Source organism: Lissotriton helveticus, chromosome 11 (genome assembly GCF_964261635.1).
Source record: "Lissotriton helveticus chromosome 11, aLisHel1.1, whole genome shotgun sequence".
NCBI lineage: Eukaryota > Metazoa > Chordata > Amphibia > Caudata > Salamandridae > Lissotriton > Lissotriton helveticus.
The window spans coordinates 335,267,639-335,288,910 of record NC_136072.1 but is presented as its reverse complement, the minus strand read 5'-3'; the positions used below and the strand labels follow the sequence as shown (position 1 = coordinate 335,288,910).

The window sequence follows — 21,272 nt, the reverse complement described above, 5'->3', positions numbered from 1 at the left end:
AACCATGGCAGATTATCTGCAGCACCCACTTGTCTAATGTAATGTTTTGCCAGTGGTGGAGGTGGTGGCGGACCTGCCACCCACCGGTGTGGGGTGCCCCCTGAGGCTCGGATTAGGAAGGCTTGGAGGCGGAATCAACGGGGGTGGGGGTGTACTGACCCGCACGCTGGTTACCAGACCCGCCCCTGCGGAATCCACGGCCGTGCTGAGGCTGGTTCTGCACAGGCTTATTGGAGGAGCGTGCCTGGGCGCCCCTGGCCACGAAAGGCACGAAACCCAGGAGTAGCAGGGCTCTTCGTAGAAAGACCCAAGGAATTGGCCGTGGGTCAAGAGCCTTTAAAGCGCTCCAGGGCATTGTCGGCCTTGTCGCCATAGAGGCGGGAGCCATCAAAGGGCATGTCCATGAGCGAGCCCTGGACATCAGGCGAGAACCCAGTCGAACGCAACCAAGCGTGGCGCCGCAATGCCACAGTTGTGGAAATAGCCTTGCACAATGAATCAGCGTTGTCCAAACCGCACCTGATGGCAAATGTTGCCGCATCCTTACCTTCTGTGCTTGGGAAAGGACAGCCTGGACCTCCTCAGAACACTGAGGCAAGACCTGAGCTACTGAATCCCACACTGCGTGGAAGTAACGGCCCAACAAGCAGGTAGTGTTAACCGACCACAGCCCTAAGCTTGCCGAGTACACCCTCTTGCCAAATTGTTCCAGCCTTTTCGAGTCCTTATCCGGCAGAGCCGTGGGAAAGGCACTCCGCGATGTCGAGGCCTGAATAACCAGGCTCCCAGGCGTAGGCTGAGTGGTCAGGAAGGCAGGATCACCAGGAGCCGGACGATGACACCTGGCGATGTTTTTATCCACCGGCGCTCCCGTGGCTGGCCGCAACCAAGTGCCCAAGAAGACTTTGGTAAGGGCCTCATTGAAAGGGAGCAGCGGCTCAGACGATGCAGACGCCGTCTGGAAAACCTCTGTGTGGAGGTTGTTCTTGAGAGCCACTGTAGGGAGGTCGAGATTGAGAGCCTCCGCAGCCCGACGGAGCACCACGATGTAGGAAGCACCCTCCTCCATAGTAGGCGGAGAGGCAAACCCCGGGTCAGAAGTAACAGAGTTCACCTGCGTCCTCCAGGTCGTCCACTCAATCTTGCTCGGAGTCACATCGCCGGGCAAGGGGGTCCTCGGACCCATCCCAATCGTCGTCTGCCTCTGGAGTAGAGGGGGTCGGTCGAGGCGGCAGAGCCTGAGAAGGGACGAACGGCATCGGAAACTGCACCGAAAACTACAGGCCGGGCCCGCATCTCAATTTGGATCCCAAACTGGAACAAAATGGTCCGGGAAACGGGGCAAGGGTGGGGTAAGCGGAACCCAGTGCGGTGCCGGAAGTGCTATACCTCGTGGCGCCGTAGCCAGTGGCGCAGGATCCTGTGGCGCCGGGGCCGGTGGCGCCGGGTCAACATAATCTGGACACGGGACCGCGGGGCCCAAAGGCGCGCCGTTGGGAGCCCATGGCCTAAAAAAAAGCAGAGTCCGCAGGGGCGTGAAACAAAAGAGCGCCATCGAAAGGAAGGTCTACCAGTCGTTCCCGAACGTTCTCCGGGAACACACTGTCCCTAAGCCAGGCATGGCGACGAAGTGGCACCGAAGACGCCATGGCATAACCAAGCACCTCCGAGATGTCCAGAGCGGAGCGAAGAATAAACGCCGCCAGCTCCCGGCAATCCAACACATGGTGCCGCAAGTCAACAAAGGCACCCTCCTGAGAAGCGGCAGACATAAGGGACTCCGCCGAGTCCCGCAAGCAAGATGTGGCCCTAGCCAAAAGGCACAGCGTGTTAAGGGCCCGCAGAGCCGCACTGGTTGAGGCAAATATATTGCGCCCCCAGGAGTCCAGCCAGCGGGCCTCCTGTGACGGAGGGGGGGGGGGGGGGGGGGGGGGAAGGAGTCGTCCTTAGACGACGTCGGGGGGAAAAAGCCACGATGCGTCGGCCCGATGTCGTAGAGTCCGCAATCTGAGGCAGGACATCGTTGTCCGACACCGGATCGACCACCACAGCGCTTGGCTCAGGAGACCGGGGCCGGAAAGGCATCGACCCAACCTCCGACGAGGCAACCGCCTGTGTGGAGGGGGAGAGGGACCAGGGAGGGACGAGGGGTCCCCTGCCTGTGACCGGACGAGAAGGGCCCTCCACCAGCTCCTGCGCCGCCGCCAGGGCCAGTAGTCGCCGGTGCCGAAGTGGCGCCACCTCTGCCTCGGACAAGGCCGCCGCCTGCCCAGAGGACCAAGAGGGACTCGGGAGTGCGACCCAAGTCCCAGCGACCTCCCGCACCACCACAGGAATTCACGCGGGAGTCTGCGGCGAAGCAGAGGTGCCGTGGTCCAAAGGAGGGACCCCGAAGGGACGCACCCCAACGGCACCACATTCTCTGAGCCTGAAGCCAAACCAGTCAGCGCCAGGGACGGAGCCGCCGCGGAGGGCCATACACACTGACGCTCCAGGAGGGGAAGGAGGAGGAGGAGGAGAAGCCAGCAAGGCCTGCAAAGCTGTCGCATATGTCTCCATCTGGGCTCTAGGCATCCCCACACCGGGAAACAGCGGACAACACGTGGGGCCGCACCACCGGCGGAGAGCCCAAGCCCACGACAGGCTGGGAACCAGCCCTTGGGGACAAACTGCGACACTTACCGACAGGTGAGCGACGCTCGTGCGACCTGGGAGAAGGAAGATGTTGAAGACGGAGGCTGCAGTTCCGAAAACCTTCTGCAGAGGACGGGCATGGCGACAACGCCAACGTGGACATGCGAGCCGAGAGAAGTTTCATCCAGCGCTCCCACTGGGACTTCGGTTTCATCTGCTGGCACGCCTCACAATCAGTAGAGTTGTGGTGCTCCCCCAAACACCACATGCAGATGGAGTGAGCGTCAGTCGCCGACATCTGGCACGCACAAGACTAGCACGTCTTGAAGTCCGAAGGCATTTGCACACTCTTCCGACACACAAAGCAATAAGGAAAGGCCCGGAGCACGATCCAGATCCGCGTTGCATGCAGAAAAAGAAAACAATGACGTAGGCGCACTGAGGTGGGACTTATGTGACCTCGCAGACGTCACGTACGTGGACGCCAGGGCGTAGTCGCGTGATGCCGGCCCCCCGGCGCGCAGTGATGCTGGGCAAATTTTTTTCCGGATCCAGTCTCATGCCTAGGGATAATTCTACGTTAAGGAATCTGCGGCTAGTAGTCTATCAGATATGTGTATCTACAGCATACATTCCTCAAATGTTCGTTTGTGTGTACGATTTACTCACCCAAGAATCAATCTATCCCCTTCTTGAGTCCTCACCTGGTTCTCATCGTTTTTATCAGGAAACTGGATGTTGACTTCATGATCTGTGCGGATCTGGGTGATTACAGCTCCCTTACGTCCAATGATCTTCGGATGATACTTTGGATCCACAGAGATGACAAGTTTGAAACTCCTCAATGCCTGAAACATTTTGTTGGATGAGAAAATACAAGTCACTCATTAGTAAATTCAACAGTCTTGCCCTGGGACCAATTAAGACCAGAAAATCCTAGCCTATTGTTTCCCTTCTTTACATATACACCTCCACCCTTGCTTTCGGTGAAAATAACAGTAGAAAAGTGCCCCTTTTTGACATTGTCACCCCCCACCTTTTGACTGGTATCTGATGCAATTATGACAAGAATGCACTGGGGTCCTGCTATCCAGGTCCGCAGTGCCAGGTCTCTTTCCTTAAACTTTACAATTGCTCCTCATAAGGCAATATATTTAGCACCTCCTCTCAGTCCCTCGTAAATGGTACCACTAGAACCTAGGGCAAATTAGCTAAAGAGTGTCTCTAAAGGATGCAGCATGTATTTTGTGCCACCCTTTTGAGCACCATAAGAGGTCCCTCAGCACCAAGAGGCAAACTGCCATTGCAGGCGGTGTGCCATGGTGCAGAGAAAGTGAAAACACTACATGGCACACAGTCCTGTGTGTGCCATGCCTGCAGACACTGCATGCAGTACAGATAAGCCAGCCTACAACAGGTTTTACAGTCCTAAGGCAAGGTGCACTATACCACATCTGTGGGCACATCTGCATGATTAAATATGCCATTGTGATAACTAACTTAATTCTTAGATATCACAAGTGAACAGGGAAGCCATTTTAAGTACATGTGCTGGACACTGGTAAAAGGAGCTCCCAGCTACACGACTGCTTCACTGAAACTTTTGGTGTTTGATATCAAACACTTTGCATTAATGGACAAGTTACTTATTTTCGGTAACGACGTACTTGGTAGCCGCAGATTAATTACCTTTGAACTTCCAGGCATAAAGCGGGATCCGGAAGATTGTTCGTAGCATTACTCTTGCGCACAGTTCGGTGGCGTTGGTCAACTCTGCGTGACGTTGTCAGCATCGTCGGCACGACGTCCGCATAATCAATACAACCACCACTCTGAACTCAGTACTTTCCATGACTTTCCACTCCAGAAGCGCAGAGCCATGATGAAGTGACTGACCATGGTGTGTTAACAAGAACAGCTGGGCCCTGAAGGGTAACATCTGAAACTAAAAATAATTTCACAATGCAGGGAGGATGGGTGGATCGGTAAGGAATCTACAGCTAGATCAGGTCTCTACCAGATAAGGCGTTACCGAAGATAAGTTACTTGTCCATCTGATAGAGACATCTAGCTGCTGAGTCCTTACCTTTGAAAAGATATCCAAACGAAACCTTCCACGGAAGAGGGACTGCGGAAAAGTTCTTCACCAGAAAATCCTGCAGAACAGAGTGGCCATCCATGTGAACCTGAGAATCCAGGCAATAATGTCGGGCAAATGTGAGACGCCCAGGTGGCAGATATCAGCAATCGGAACCTCACACTGGAGGGCTGTGGTGGCTGCCTTTACCCTGGTGGAATGGGCCCTAAGGCCTTGAGGAGGCTGCTTCTTTGCCAAGGCATAACACTTTTTTTTTTTTTTTTACAGAGGATGATCGAATGAGAGATGGTCCTCTTTTGAACAACTCGCCCCTTCTTTGCTCCCACCTATCCTATAAAGAGCTGGTCATCCATCCAGGAACCCTTCAGTACGATCAAGGTAGAACAATAACGCTCTTTTTGGGCACAGACGGTGGAGACGCTCCTCTTCCTTAGAAGGATGCGGAGGTGCATAGAAAGTCAGCAAAGTAATTGAGTGGGCAAAGTAACTGACTGCCCCAGATGAAAAGTGTGAGAAGTTGGCCTGATATATGATGCTCACTAGTTCTAGTGATCACCTTGTATCAGTCCAAACAACCCTTATGGTGATTGGTTGTAAGTCAACCTCCTTATAGACCAGCTATCCTAATGGTAGCATGGACAAAGCAGTCTTAGGCTAAACTCTTGGCATGTGAAGCCAGCTGTTTTACCACAATATAACCCCTTGAATACCAGATGAAAGGACACCACACAGGTTGTTATGAAAATAAACAATATATTTATTAATAACAAACACCTCTGAACTCTTTATGAGATCAGAGGGCTAAGCACATGACAATACTAAGAAGGAAATACGAGTTAGCACAATATTTACACGTGTGCCTTAGAGGCACGACAAACCATATACTAGAAGCAATGGAATGAGAGGAAAGAAAGTACTGTAAGGAGATCAAGAGGCTGGAGGATCGCTGGGACTACGCTACGAACTAGGTAAGTACGGAGCAGGAGGCCCACGGGAGTCACGTGCAGAGTGGAAATCTCACGCGGGATGCGTACCAACGTCTATGGATACTACAGTTTACAAAGTTACGGATTCCGGACGAACCCGGCTGGATGGAGGGAAAACAACAGTGGACCTGGACACTAGGATAGTGAACACTGACTTCAGCACCTAGAAGCTTTAGTTACCTAACCCACAGGCTGCGGGTGCATAGGGCTGAAGTGGTGTCAGGTTTGCTGCGTTGATCCCGGTGATGCCTGAAACAAGGAGTTGCTGGAAGGCAGCCAGATGGAGGAGTCCGGTGGTTCCAAGGATGGAACTAGGAAGGAGAAGTCCTGAAAGGGAAGGGGACCGAGTCTCGGTCACTAGCCAGTGACGGTGCTGGAACCAGGAGGGAACCAGATGCTGTCGCCGCGTTCAGGTGAAGGAAGGGTTGTTTCTCTCTGTAGCTGCGCGGACCAGGAGCTGTTCTTTACGACCAGGCTGGAGGCACGAGCTGTCCCACGTAGTCTGCTGCTGATGGCGGTGTTGGATCGTCGATCTGGTCAACAGGCCTTGGCCAGTGCAAGCCACGCGGTGGAACAAAGATAGCGTCTGGTGCGGACCAGGAGGGTCCGGGGTGCTTCTCTTTCACAAGGAAGCAAGGGCCAGTCTGGGGGACCAGACTAGCAGTGTTGAAATCTTCGGGTCGTCGTCTCAGAGGTCACGAGCCAGCCGGCAAGTGACCAGACAACAGGTAATGCAGCAACCAGGCAACAGGGCCCCACGCAGATCTCGCGGAGGCTGGGGGGCTGGTCTTTGATGCAGGTGCTGTGTCGGTGTGGGGCTTCTCAGTCCCCGATGCACTCAGTCGAGGGTCCCTCGGTGGTCGTGCTGGAAGCGCTGTGCAGGTTTCTTCAAGATGGCCGTCTCCACGTTACTCGTCGCACCCACGGGTCCCAGCTGTGCTGTGGATGTGGGTAGAGGTCAGAGGGGTCTGGAGGTCCGGGTCTCGTTGAGCTGGGTCGTCGGATTCCGGGAAGGAAGGACTTGCAGCAAACCGCACAGGAGCTTGATGGTGCCTGCGAAGCAGGATGGTCACTCCCTGACCATAGGGGAGATTCTTCAGTCTTCTGATGTTCAGGAGGTCGAAGGTCAAGAGTTTCTTCGTGGAAGTTGTCAAGATTAATCTAACTGGGAATGGGACCAGCTCCTACCTTTATTCAGCTAAAGGGGGCTGCACTACGACTAGGTCCCTACCCTGGGTGGGACCAGGAAGGGGGGTGGTTACACCCCCTATCCTTTGTCCGGTTTCCCGCCAGAGCTGGGGCTGGAGTGACCCAGCAACTGGTTGGAACCGGTGTATGCACAGGGCACCTTGTGTGCCCCAGGCATGTCTCATTCCTTTCAGCCTTGGCCTACCTAATACACAAAATCCTGCCTGGGGTAGCACCTCCCAAGGCAGGAAACCCTTTGTCTGAGCCTCCCTCGCTGGAAGGACTCCCAGCAGCAGGAGCTCAGACTTGTGTCTGTGGTGGCAGCATCCATCTTGTGATGCTGAGGCTCGAGTTAACTTTAACCGGGGTTCACAGTTACATACATGTCGTGTCCCTCTAGAAGGGTGGAATGCTACCCCCGTCGCCAGAATTGGCGAGGGGGTAGTATTCCAATTCGTATGACACCTTACTCAACATGTTTTGATAATGTTATACCAGAGTTAGCATTTAACCGCGAGGATTATAATGCACTTAAGAGTATATGGTATAGCGTTATCATGGAACAGCTATTAGGACTTGGTTCTGCAAGCTGCAAACGGGCTCAGCTCATGCCAGAGCACCATTGTAGGAGAGTAGGGTCTGCAATCCTATGATCACCCAGATTTTTGCTTTTTGCTGCACTGGTTTACGACTTTCCCTGGCTGTGGGCCTGCTAATCAGACCCACAGCCTAGCTGTTCTCTCTATCCAAATTGTACTCAGGTACTGAATTGGCACTGGGCCCTCTCCAAGTCCCTGTACCCAGGGCTGAGGTGTACCCAGAAGTCTCCCAGGGGCTGAAGCATGTATTATGCCACCCCTGGGCTGACTAACTAAACTGACACAACTGGCTGCACGACAGCTGGGGCAAGGTGGTGTACTCACCCTTTGCTGTAGATATAGTATACCTATATCTAACCCTAAAATGGACACACAGATCTCCTATCAGTCACTCCTATGGCAGGCCTTAACAATCCTGAAGGCAGAGTGCTTGGAATCGTGTGAGATGGTGCTCTGGCATGACCTGAGCCTGTCTGCGGCTTTCGGGATCCATCCCTTAGCCGTTTCCATGATATCGCATACCATATACTCTTAAGTGCATTATAATCCTCGCGGTTATATGCCAACTCTGGTATCGCTTTATCAAAACATGTCGAGTAAGGTGTCATACGAATTGGAATACTAACCCCTCGCCAATTCTGGCGACGGGGTTAGCATTCCACCCTTCTAGAGGGACACGACATGTATGTAACCCCTAACCCCGGTTAAAGTCAAACAGAGCCTCAGCTCCACAAAATGGATGCTGCCACCGAGACACAAGTCTGCCCTCCTGCTGCTGGGAGTCCTCCCAGAGCAGGAGATAAGGACAAAGGGTTTCCTGCCAGGGGCGGTGCCAGCACCGTCCCAGACAGGGTTTTGTGTATTGTAGGTAGGCAGGGCTTTAGAGGAAGGTGACTGCACGTGGCACCCCGGTGCTCACTGTGCATAGGCTGGCTGGAACCAGTTCCAGGGTCACTCCAGACCCTGTGCTGGGGAAAAGCCCGCCAAGGAAGTGGGTGTAACCACCCCCCTCCTAGTCCCACCCCTAGGGCAGGACTTAGTCGCGTGCCAGCCCCTTTTTACAGGATAAAGGTAGGAACTGGCCCCCTTCCAAATCAGATCATCTTTGAATCCTGAAACTACTTTCCACGAAAGGAACTCAAGACTTCTTCCTAAGATTTCTCCCTTGTGACTAAGGAGTAGTCACCCTGCATCCGCAGGCACCATCTTAAGAACACTGCGGTCTGCTGCAAGTCTCTCCTCCGGATCAAGACTGCCCAGCTCGACGAGAACCGGCTTCCCTGGCACCTCTGACCTCTACCTGCATCATCAGTCACGCTGAGATTCGTGGGTGTGACGAGACCTCGAGGGACCGGCCATCTTCAAGACTGCACGACTTCTTTCCAGCAAGCCCGCCGAGTAATTTCCTGGTGAGTGCTTTGGGGTCCGAGAAGCCCCGACCCTGAGCAGCTCCAGCACCGAAGTGCAGCCTCCCAGCATCTCCACGATCTGCGTGGGGCCCTTCTGCTTTTTGCTGCTCACCGCGTTGTTTGGCTACTAGCCCGCTGGCTTGTGGCCTTCTGAACGACGCCCGACGACATTTCTGCTGCTGGTCTGGTTGCTCCAGGCTGGCCCTTGCTCCCTTCCAAAAGAGGAGCACCCCGGACCCTCTTGGTCCACTCAAGACGCCATTTTGAGTCCACCGCGTGGGCTTGAATTAGCCAAGGCTTGTTGCCCAATCCTGGGTAACTTCGACGCCGACAGCTTCATCCATCGTGGGACAGCTCGCCTCTCCATCCTGGTCGCCGACAACGCCCCCTGGTCCGTGAGATCTGCAGAGCCAGCGTCGCCCACTCACCTAGTCGAGGTGACTTCGCCCGGTGCCATCCTGGTGCCCACTTAATCACTGGCTAGTGATTCAAGAACTTGGTCCCCTCTGCTTTCAGGTTTCTTCTTCCTTGATCCAGGCTTGGATCCATCGAACTTTTCTTCACTGGTCGCCTGCCAGCAACTTCCTTCTTCCAGGCTCCTGGTCCGGCAACGAGATCCCCGACGTCTTTTCAGACCTATGCAGCTGCAGCCCCTGGGCTAGGTAACTTCGGCACTTCGGTGTCCCAGCATAGCCTCACTATCCTAGGGTCAGGATCCACTGTCGTTTTCTTCCTACCAGGTCGGGTTCGCCCGTGAACACTAACTTTGCCTTTACTAGCTCCCATAGACTTTGTCCCGCATCCCGCGTGAGAGTGCACACTCTGCACCCGAGTCCCCTGGGCCTCCTAGTAGTAATCTAACGATTCCCTAGTCAAGTCCTAGCGATTCCAAAGCCTATTAGTACTGTTACTTACCTGCTAGTAATTCGCATTCCACTTTTAAAGTATATGGTTTTTCGTGCCCCTCGGGCATTTGTGTATAACGTGCTAACTTAAGTATTTTCGTAAGAGTTTAGTTGTGTGCCTAGCACCCTGTCCTCATAAAGAGTACAGGGTTGTTGTGATTCTAATAAATACACTGTTTATTTTCATAACACTTGTGTGGTGTCCTTTCACGGGGTGTTCAAGGGGTAATGTGATGGTAAAACAGCTGGCTTAACACGCCCTCTAGAGTCTTAGCCTTAGACTGCTCGTATCCATGCTACTAGGATAGCTGGTCTATAAGGTTGACTTACAACCAATCATCAATAAGGGTTGTTTGGACTGATATATAGTGATCACTAGAATAGTGAACACTGCACATCAGGCCAACTTCTCACATTGGTGGCAGCGGTTGGGATTTGAGCTTGCTGTTTTACCACACATGCCCTAAGAATATCTTGTGAAAGATCACATAAGTACTAAAGGTACATATAACTTAGCTTAGAATACTCTGAGTTCTACTGAACCAGCTGTTGTAGCTCCTAGGGCCTAGCACACCCTAAACTACAACTCTAGCAAGGGATCAGTAGGCAAACACATAGTGTAGGTAAGTGCACCACTTACACCTCACTAGAAAAGCATGTCTACCCAGGGAGATTCTACTGAGACTCCCCTGGTCAGTGTTGACCCTCCACAGGTCACGTCAAGATATGCAGCTCTCAGTTTCCAGGAGATGAGACAGATCTGTGTCTCCAGAAAGCTGAAGCAGGGGTCTAACCCCACCATTCCCTTTCTGATAGGTCTCTTAGAGACATATGATGCCAGAAAGCTTTCTCAGTTACATGAGAACATGCCAGCCTTAGAGGGAACCTCTGGGGATCCAGATCTCCCCAACATTGCTACTGCAGTTGAGGAGGAGGATCAAGAGGAACTCTCTGGGGATGAGGTAGACAAAGGTCTTGAGGTAGTCAGAAGGCTAACCAGGGCCAACTTAGACTTACTTGGGCTAGGATCTGGGGGACCCCCAGTACTAACCCGAAGTGGGCCTAACCTTGGAGTTAGGAGAGATAGATCTCTTTCTAGGGACTCCAATAGATCTCTGCACTCTAATGTCTCTTCTCAGGGGAGAAGGAATCCTCCACAGAGGAGATTTACTTCCCCTCAGAGAAGGGAGCATGAAGCTAGGATGAGACAAGCTGAACTGAGGATTGAGAGGGAAGAAATTGCCCTGGCCAAAGAGAAGCTTGCCCTGGCAAGAGAGCAGCAGATGAGTGGGTTAGCTCCCACTGGTGGCAGCAATCTCCCAAGAGATAGAGAGAAGGGTTTAGACACTAAACACCTGACTAAAATAGAGCCCCCCTTTAAGCAAGGGGATGATATCCAGAAATGGATGGCTGCTCTGGAGAGGGCCTGCACTGTGCAGTGCATTCCCCAGAGTCAGTGGGCAGCTATACTGTGGCTCTCCTTTGATGGTAAAGGTAGAGATAAGCTCCTCACTACAAGAGTAGAGGATGCTAACAATTACCAGGTCCTGAAGAATACACTGGTTGATGGGTTTGGTTTAACCACTGAGCAGTACAGGTTGCTGTTCAGAGACACCCAGAAAACTCAGTCTCAGGACTGGTCTGACTTTGTGGATTGTGCCACTAAGGCTTTGGAGGGCTGGTTGCTGGGTAGCAAGGTTACAGATTACACAGGATTGTATAATCTAATGATGAGAGAACACATTTTAAACAATTGTCAGAACCAGTTGCTGCACCAGCACCTTGTTGATTCAGATCTGACCTCTCCCCAAGAATTGGGAAAGAAGGCAGACAAATGGGTCAGGACAAGGATCAAGCAGAACCAGAACCAGGGTGGTCAGAAGAAAGCAGACCAGAAGGGTAATGTTAAGAATGAGCAAAATGACCAGAAGTCTTCACCAGGTCCCCAACAAACCAAAGAGGGTGGGGGTCAGGCTTCCCAGAAGAAGACTCAAGAAGGCCAGTCGAAAAGGTGGTGCCAATACTGTAAAAGTAAATCTCACTGGTTTAGTGAGTGCACCAAAAGAGGAGGACAAACTCCTGCCACTACAGCCCCTAAGGCAACTGCACCCCCTAGTACAGTCAGTAGTGGTAGTGTACCTCCCAAGGCATTAGTTGGGTTAACCTTGGGTACTGAGGGGTCTGACAACTTAGTTGGCACACTCACTCAGGCTGTCCTTGTCTGTACAGGGGATATGGATATGTCCCCTGAAATAAGTCCCAATACTTTGGGCAAATACAGGCAGACACCTTTAATAAATGGCAAAATGGCTCAGGCCTATAGGGACACTTGTGCCAGTGTCACCATGGTGACACCTAACTTTGTGGACCCTGGACAGATCATGCCAGGTACTGATTTCCTGGTGACCAATGCCAGCAATGTCACTACTAGTCATAGTGTGGCAATTGTGGCTTTCTCCTGGGGTGGAGTGAAGGGACAAAAGAAAGTTGTAGTCAGTTCAGACCTCCCAGTTGATTGTTTGTTGGGCAATGATTTGGAGTCATCACAGTGGTCAGAAGTGGAGCAGAGGACTCACATGGAAATGTTAGGCTTGCCAGCACATGTGCTTGCTGTGACTAGGTCACAGGCCAGAAAATGCCCCACTGAACAGGTGCTGGATCCTGAAATTATGGACCAGACACCTTCCAAGAAGAAGAGCAGTAAGGGTAAGGCTTTGCCTTCCCCCTTGCCCCAGGTTGAGGATCAAGTCTCTGAGGAGGCTGATCTAGAAGAGCTGAGGGAAACTGAGCCTAAAGAGCTTGAACTTGATCAAGTTGAGTTTCTGGGCTCAGGGGGACCCTCCAGAGCAGACCTGGGGAAGGAACAGTTGAGCTGCCCTTCCCTTGAACCCCTCAGACAGCAGGCTGCTGCTGAGGCTGCAGGGAATGCCACAGGTGCCCACAGGGTATACTGGGAAGATGGACTCCTGTACTCTGAGTCAAGAGACCCCAAGCCTGGTGCAACCAGGAGGCTGGTCATCCCCTTGTCTCTGAGAGGTTTCCTTCTCACCTTGGCCCATGAAATTCCCCTTGCAGGTCACTTAGGTCAGACAAAGACTTGGGACAGGCTTGTCTCACACTTTCACTGGCCCCATATGAATGAGAATACCAAGGAGTTTTGTCGCTCCTGTGTCACTTGCCAAGCCAGTGGTAAGTCAGGTGGCACAACAAAGGCCCCCCTCATACCACTACCTGTGGTGGGGGTCCCCTTTGAAAGAGTGGGGATTGACATTGTTGGTCCAATGGAACCCCAGACAGCATCAGGGCACAAGTTTATACTGGTGGTAGTGGATCATGCCACCAGGTATCCTGAAGCTATTCCCCTTAGGACCACTACAGCCCCTGTAGTGGCAAGAGCCCTAGTTGGAGTGTTCTCCAGAGTGGGCTTTCCAAAGGAGGTCGTTTCTGACAGAGGTACAAACTTCATGTCAGGATATCTGACTGCCATGTGGAAAGAGTGTGGTGTGAACTACAAGTTCACCACACCCTATCATCCACAATGCAATGGGCTTGTTGAGAGATTCAACAGGACCCTCAAAGGGATGATTCATGGACTACCTGAACCTCTTAGGAGAAGATGGGATGTCCTGATCCCCTGCCTCTTGTTTGCTTACAGAGAGGTCCCACAGAAGGGGGTTGGCTACAGCCCTTTTGAGCTTCTGTATGGGCATCCTGTGAGAGGACCCCTGTGTTTGGTGAAGGAAGGATGGGAGAGACCTCTCAAAAAGCCTGCAACCAACATAGTGGACTATGTACTTGGTCTCCGCTCCAGGATGGCTGAGTACATGGAAAAGGCATCTAAAAACCTTGAGGCCAGCCAGGAACTTCAAAAAGCTTGGCATGACCAAAAGGCTGTTCTGACTGTGTACCAGCCAGGACAGAAGGTGTGGGTGCTGGAGCCAGTGGCCCCAGCAGCTCTGAAAGACAAATGGTCTGGGCCCCACACCATCATTGAGCAAAAGGGAGAGGTTACCTACTTGGTGGACCTTGGAACTCCCAGGAGCCCTCTCAGAGTGCTCCATGTTAACAGGCTCAAGGCATATGTTGACAGGAAGGACATGAGCTTGCTCATGGCCACAGATGAGGGACAGGAGGAAGAGAGTGACCCTCTCCCAGACCTGCTCACTCAGAATCCTGATGATGGATCAGTTGATGGTGTTGTCTTTTGTGGCAGCCTCTCTGAACATCAGCAACAGGATTGCAGGCAAGTTCTGCAATCCTTCAGACATATGTTCTCTCTGACACCCAGCCAAACTGATTGGTGTACCCATGATGTTGACACTGGAGACAGTCTGCCTGTCAAGAGTAAAATCTACAGACAGCCTGATCATGTTAGAGACTGCATCAAAACTGAAGTGCAGAAAATGTTGGAGCTGGGAGTCATTGAGCCCTCAGATAGCCCTTGGGCTAGCCCAGTAGTTCTAGTGCCAAAGCCTCACACCCAGGGTGGTAAGAGAGAGATGAGGTTTTGCGTAGACTACAGAGGCCTCAATGCAGTCACTAAGACTGATGCCCACCCAATACCAAGAGCAGATGAACTTATAGATAAATTGGCTTCTGCCAACTTCTTAAGTACATTTGATTTGACAGCTGGGTATTGGCAAATCAGGTTAGCTGAGGAGGCCAAACCCAAGACAGCATTTTCTACCCCTGGAGGGCATTATCAATTTGTGGTAATGCCCTTTGGACTGAAAAATGCACCTGCCACCTTCCAAAGGTTGGTGAATCAAGTCCTCACTGGGCTGGATGACTTCTGTGCAGCATATCTTGACGATATTGCTGTCTTTAGCTCCACCTGGGAGGATCACCTGGTCCACCTGAGGAAAGTGTTAGAGGCCCTGCAAAAGGCAGGCCTCACTATCAAGGCCACAAAGTGCCAGATAGGGCAGACACAGGTTGTATACCTGGGCCACCTTGTAGGTGGAGGCCAGGTTCAGCCACTGGAGAGTAAGATACAGGCCATCAAGGACTGGACTCCTCCAATCACCCAGACTCAGGTTCGAGCTTTCTTGGGCCTGACTGGGTACTATAGGAAGTTTGTCAGAAATTATGGGTCCATAGTGACCCCTCTTAATGACCTGACAAGCAAAAAGATGCCAAAGAAAGTTCAGTGGACAGCGAGCTGTCAGAAAGCATTCAATGACCTAAAGCAGGCCATGTGCACAGCACCTATCCTAAAGAGTCCAGATTACTCCAAGCCATTCATTGTCCAAACAGATGCTTCTGAGTTGGGTGTGGGGGCTGTTCTGTCTCAACTGAATTTTGATGGTAATGATCAGCCTATTGCTTTCATTAGTAGGAGGTTGACACCCAGAGAGAAAAATTGGTCAGCTATTGAGAGGGAGGCCTTTGCTGTGGTCTGGGCCCTGAAGAAGCTGAGGGCCTACTTGTTTGACACTCACTTCACCATTCAGACAGACCATAAGCCCCTCTTGTGGCTAAATCAGATGAAGGGTGAAAACCCCAAACTGCTTAGGTGGTCCATTTCCCTACAGGGGATGGATTTTACAGTGGAGCATAGACCTGGTACTGATCACAGCAATGCTGATGGGCTCTCCAGGTATTTCCACTTAGAGCAAGAAGACTCACCTGGTCAAGGTTAGTTTATTGTCCCAAAGTTTGGGGGGGGGGTCATGTAGGAGAGTAGGGTCTGCAATCCTATGATCACCCAGATTTTTGCTTTTTGCTGCACTGGTTTACGACTTTCCCTGGCTGTGGGCCTGCTAATCAGACCCACAGCCTAGCTGTTCTCTCTATCCAAATTGTACTCAGGTACTGAATTGGCACTGGGCCCTCTCCAAGTCCCTGTACCCAGGGCTGAGGTGTACCCAGAAGTCTCCCAGGGGCTGAAGCATGTATTATGCCACCCCTGGGCTGACTAACTAAACTGACACAACTGGCTGCACGACAGCTGGGGCAAGGTGGTGTACTCACCCTTTGCTGTAGATATAGTATACCTATATCTAACCCTAAAATGGACACACAGATCTCCTATCAGTCACTCCTATGGCAGGCCTTAACAATCCTGAAGGCAGAGTGCTTGGAATCGTGTGAGATGGTGCTCTGGCATGAGCTGAGCCTGTCTGCGGCTTTCGGGATCCATCCCTTAGCCGTTTCCATGATATCGCATACCATATACTCTTAAGTGCATTATAATCCTCGCGGTTATATGCCAACTCTGGTATCGCTTTATCAAAACATGTCGAGTAAGGTGTCATACGAATTGGAATACTAACCCCTCGCGAATTCTGGCGACGGGGTTAGCATTCCACCCTTCTAGAGGGACACGACATGTATGTAACCCCTAACCCCGGTTAAAGTCAAACAGAGCCTCAGCTCCACAAAATGGATGCTGCCACCGAGACACAAGTCTGCCCTCCTGCTGCTGGGAGTCCTCCCAGAGCAGGAGATAAGGACAAAGGGTTTCCTGCCAGGGGCGGTGCCAGCACCGTCCCAGACAGGGTTTTGTGTATTGTAGGTAGGCAGGGCTTTAGAGGAAGGTGACTGCACGTGGCACCCCGGTGCTCACTGTGCATAGGCTGGCTGGAACCAGTTCCAGGGTCACTCCAGACCCTGTGCTGGGGAAAAGCCCGCCAAGGAAGTGGGTGTAACCACCCCCCTCCTAGTCCCACCCCTAGGGCAGGACTTAGTCGCGTGCCAGCCCCTTTTTACAGGATAAAGGTAGGAACTGGCCCCCTTCCAAATCAGATCATCTTTGAATCCTGAAACTACTTTCCACGAAAGGAACTCAAGACTTCTTCCTAAGATTTCTCCCTTGTGACTAAGGAGTAGTCACCCTGCATCCGCAGGCACCATCTTAAGAACACTGCGGTCTGCTGCAAGTCTCTCCTCCGGATCAAGACTGCCCAGCTCGACGAGAACCGGCTTCCCTGGCACCTCTGACCTCTACCTGCTTCATCAGTCACGCTGAGATTCGTGGGTGTGACGAGACCTCGAGGGACCGGCCATCTTCAAGACTGCACGACTTCTTTCCAGCAAGCCCGCCGAGTAATTTCCTGGTGAGTGCTTTGGGGTCCGAGAAGCCCCGACCCTGAGCAGCTCCAGCACCGAAGTGCAGCCTCCCAGCATCTCCACGATCTGCGTGGGGCCCTTCTGCTTTTTGCTGCTCACCGCGTTGTTTGGCTACTAGCCCGCTGGCTTGTGGCCTTCTGAACGACGCCCGACGACATTTCTGCTGCTGGTCTGGTTGCTCCAGGCTGGCCCTTGCTCCCTTCCAAAAGAGGAGCACCCCGGACCCTCCTGGTCCACTCAAGACGCTATTTTGAGTCCACCGCGTGGGCTTGAATTAGCCAAGGCTTGTTGCCCAATCCTGGGTAACTTCGACGCCGACAGCTTCATCCATCGTGGGACAGCTCGCCTCTCCATCCTGGTCGCCGACAACGCCCCCTGGTCCGTGAGATCTGCAGAGCCAGCGTCGCCCACTCACCTAGTCGAGGTGACTTCGCCCGGTGCCATCCTGGTGCCCACTTAATCACTGGCTAGTGATTCAAGAACTTGGTCCCCTCTGCTTTCAGGTTTCTTCTTCCTTGATCCAGGCTTGGATCCATCGAACTTTTCTTCACTGGTCGCCTGCCAGCAACTTCCTTCTTCCAGGCTCCTGGTCCGGCAACGAGATCCCCGACGTCTTTTCAGACCTATGCAGCTGCAGCCCCTGGGCTAGGTAACTTCGGCACTTCGGTGTCCCAGCATAGCCTCACTATCCTAGGGTCAGGATCCACTGTCGTTTTCTTCCTACCAGGTCGGGTTCGCCCGTGAACACTAACTTTGCCTTTACTAGCTCCCATAGACTTTGTCCCGCATCCCGCGTGAGAGTGCACACTCTGCACCCGAGTCCCCTGGGCCTCCTAGTAGTAATCTAACGATTCCCTAGTCAAGTCCTAGCGATTCCAAAGCCTATTAGTACTGTTACTTACCTGCTAGTAATTCGCATTCCACTTTTAAAGTATATGGTTTTTCGTGCCCCTCGGGCATTTGTGTATAACGTGCTAACTTAAGTATTTTCGTAAGAGTTTTGTTGTGTGCCTAGCACCCTGTCCTCATAAAGAGTACAGGGTTGTTGTGATTCTAATAAATACACTGTTTATTTTCATAACACTTGTGTGGTGTCCTTTCACGGGGTGTTCAAGGGGTAATGTGATGGTAAAACAGCTGGCTTAACACGCCCTCTAGAGTCTTAGCCTTAGACTGCTCGTATCCATGCTACTAGGATAGCTGGTCTATAAGGTTGACTTACAACCAATCATCAATAAGGGTTGTTTGGACTGATATATAGTGATCACTAGAATAGTGAACACTGCACATCAGGCCAACTTCTCACAACCATCTCACATAATTCCAAGCACTCTGCCTTCAGGATTGATAAGGCCTTCCATAGGAGTGACTGATAGGAATATATGTGTCCATTTTAGGTTTAGATATAGGGAACTATATCTAAAGCAAAGGGTGATTACACCACCTTGCCCCAGCTGTCGTGCAGCCAGTTGTGTCTGTTTAGATGGCCAGCCAGGGGTGGCATAATGCATGCTTCAGCCCCTGGTAGGCCCTGGGTACACCTATGCCCTGGATACCTAAGGTATACTGTACAGGGACTGATAAGGTGGCCCAGTATCAATTGGTAAATGCACCTAGGGTACATGGTTGTAATTTTAGAGAGAGAACAGCTAGGCTGTGGGTCTGATTAGGAGGCCCACAGCCAGGGAAAGTCGTAAACCAGTGAAGCAAAAAGCAAAAATCTGGGGTGGCTATGGGATTGCAGACCCCACTCTCCTACAAAAAGGAGTTACAACCTTGGGCAGAAAGGACCACCTAGTTCTCAGTCCCACTTTTGCCCCGGTGGTAAGGAGGCTGTTATGACAGTGCCTGAAATTCGCTCACCCTCATAGCAGTGATAATTGCCACCAGGAATGCAGTTTTGATGGTGAGCAACCTTAGAGGGCAGTTGTGAATCGGCTTAAACGGTGTGCACATTAAGGTGGGGACCAAATTAAGGTCCCACTGTGGCATAATAAAATAGGAAGGGGGAAACAAATAGGTTAACCCCTTCAGAAACCTCTGCACCAGAGAGGGCTTAAATAGTTTAGGCTGATCTGGAAGCCAAAGAAAAGCAGAGAGGGCTGAAAGGTAGCCCTTCAAAGCGCCCAAAGCAGAGCCCTGCAGGGCCAAAGAAAAGAACCTGGAGGTTATCCACCAGTGAGGCAGGCAAGGGGTCAATAGACCTTTCTGTACAATATTTGTTCCATCTGCAGGTGTAGACCAATTCGTAGAGGGACGCCTGGCTGCAGAACAACCTCACAGACTTCGGGAGGAAGGTCAAAAGCGGTCAACTGTCACCGCTCAATCTCCACTTATGGAGGCAGAGTGGACCGGTTCGGGTGGAGAACCCTCCCTTGCTTCTGCAACAGAAGATCCATTCGAAGGGGCAACCTGATTGGAGGATCGATGCTCATGTCTAGAAGTTAGGGATTCCAAACTCTCCTAGTCCAGAGCCACCAGAATGGCTTGTGTCCGGCCGCTCCGGATCTTCTGGAGCACACTGGGCAGGAGTGGTATGAGCTTAAATACATATAAGAGGCCTGAGCTCCACTCGCAACGAAAAGCATAGCTGAGCGATAGCCGCCTTGGAAACTCCAATGCACATAACTGCTGACATTGCTTGTTCTCTTCAGAGGAGAACGGATCTAACCAAAGCCCTCCCCAACACAGAAAGACCATGAACCACCTCTGGATAGAGACACCACTCGTGATCCGCAAGGCACCTTCGCTGAGCTTGTCAGTCCTGGGGTTAAGAAAACTGGCCAGGTGTTGAACCACCAGGGAAATGCCCGTTTGTTCCAGCCATGTCTAGAGACAGAGAGCCTCTTGACACAGGGTCCACAACCCCACTCCGCATTGCTTGCTGCAATACTACATGGCGGTCATGTGGTCTGTGAACACTTGAACTAGCCTACCCTTGAAGGACAGCAAAAAGGCTTTTAGTGCCAGCCGGATCGCTCAACGCTCCAATAGGTTTATATGGAGCCAAGTCTCTGCCGGAGACCAGAGTCTTCAGTTCTCCACTTTCCCTAGATGGGTGCCCCATCCCAGAAGGGACACGTCAGTCACTACTGAGAGATCAGGGTGGGGAAGAAAGAGGGGTCTGCCCTTGATCAAATTGTGTTGTGTTAGCAACCGCTGGAAGTCTTTTGCAGTGCCCTCCGAAATCTGAACCAGGTCGGTGAGATTTCTTCGATGCTGTGCCCATTGGAACTTCAGGTCCCACTGCAAAGCCTGCATGTGCCACCGTTCATGGTTCACTAGCAGTATCTAAGAGGCTAAGTGGCCAAACAGCCTCAGTCATTCTCCCCGAAATCCAGGATAGAGGCTGAAACATTGTGAGAAAGTGCCATCTCTCTTGCATGGTATACCCCCACATTTTGCTGAATTGCTGATGTGCTTTGACTGAGTGTGCGAGGGGTTAGTATTCCAATTCGTATGACACCGTACTCGACATGTTTTGATAAGGCTATACCAAAGTTAGCATATGACCGCGAGGTACATAATGCACTTAAGAGTATATGGTATAGCGTTATCATGGAACAGCTATTAGGACTTGGTTTCGCAAGCTGCAAACGGGCTCAGCTCATGCCAGAGCACCATTTCACATTATTCCAAGCACTCTGCCTTCAGGATTGATAAGGCCTGCCATAGGAGTGACTGATAGGAATATATGTGTCCATTTTAGGGTTAGATATAGGAATACTATATCTACAGCAAAGGGTGTGTACACCACCTTGCCCCAGCTGTCGTGCAGCCAGTTGTGTCTGTTTTGGATGGCCATCCAGGGGTGGCATAATACATGCTGCAGCCCCTGGTAGGCCCTGTGTGCACCTAGGCCCTGGGTACCTAAGGTACACTGTACAGGGGCTGATAAGGCGACTCAGTATCCAATTAGGTATGTACCTAGGGTACATGGAATCCATGTTACAGAGAGAGCAGTGGGCCTGGGGTCCTGAATAGCAGGGCCCCAGGTCAACTAAGTCAGAAAACCAGCAAAACACCAGGCAAAAAGTTGGGGGCAACCATAGTCAGGGATCTACCTTCCTACAGTTACCAAATAATGTGATTCCCTATGGGATTTTCTGTGCAGTTTTTCTCTATGATACTGCTGTGGTCATTCTGTTACTGTGAGACTCCCACCATTATGACGGGGAAAATACAAGCATGTGAATCTATGAACGATTCAATACTGGAGAAGTGTTATACACTGAGGTGCACAACCACACCATATAATACAACCCATTTCCTCACAGGATCTTAAGGCTGTCAGAGAAGTACTGAACTCCACCTTGGACCGCTGCCCAAAAATAATTGTTTCTAACTATGCAAAGATACAACCACTTGATGTAAATATGCAA

The 21,272-nt window shown here is 51.8% G+C and overlaps 1 protein-coding gene across 4 annotated transcripts in view; it reads right to left on the bottom strand.

Moving 5' to 3' along the window:
* The window catches only part of HDLBP (high density lipoprotein binding protein), a 1,657,332-nt gene that overhangs the window by 316,853 nt on the left and 1,319,207 nt on the right, over positions 1-21,272 (bottom strand). For all 4 annotated transcript variants that reach the window (XM_078665718.1, XM_078665720.1, XM_078665719.1 and 1 more), the window contains exon 24: positions 3,339-3,482. In XM_078665718.1, the coding sequence (XP_078521844.1) occupies positions 3,339-3,482 (144 nt within the window). The remainder of the gene's footprint in view (positions 1-3,338; positions 3,483-21,272) is intronic.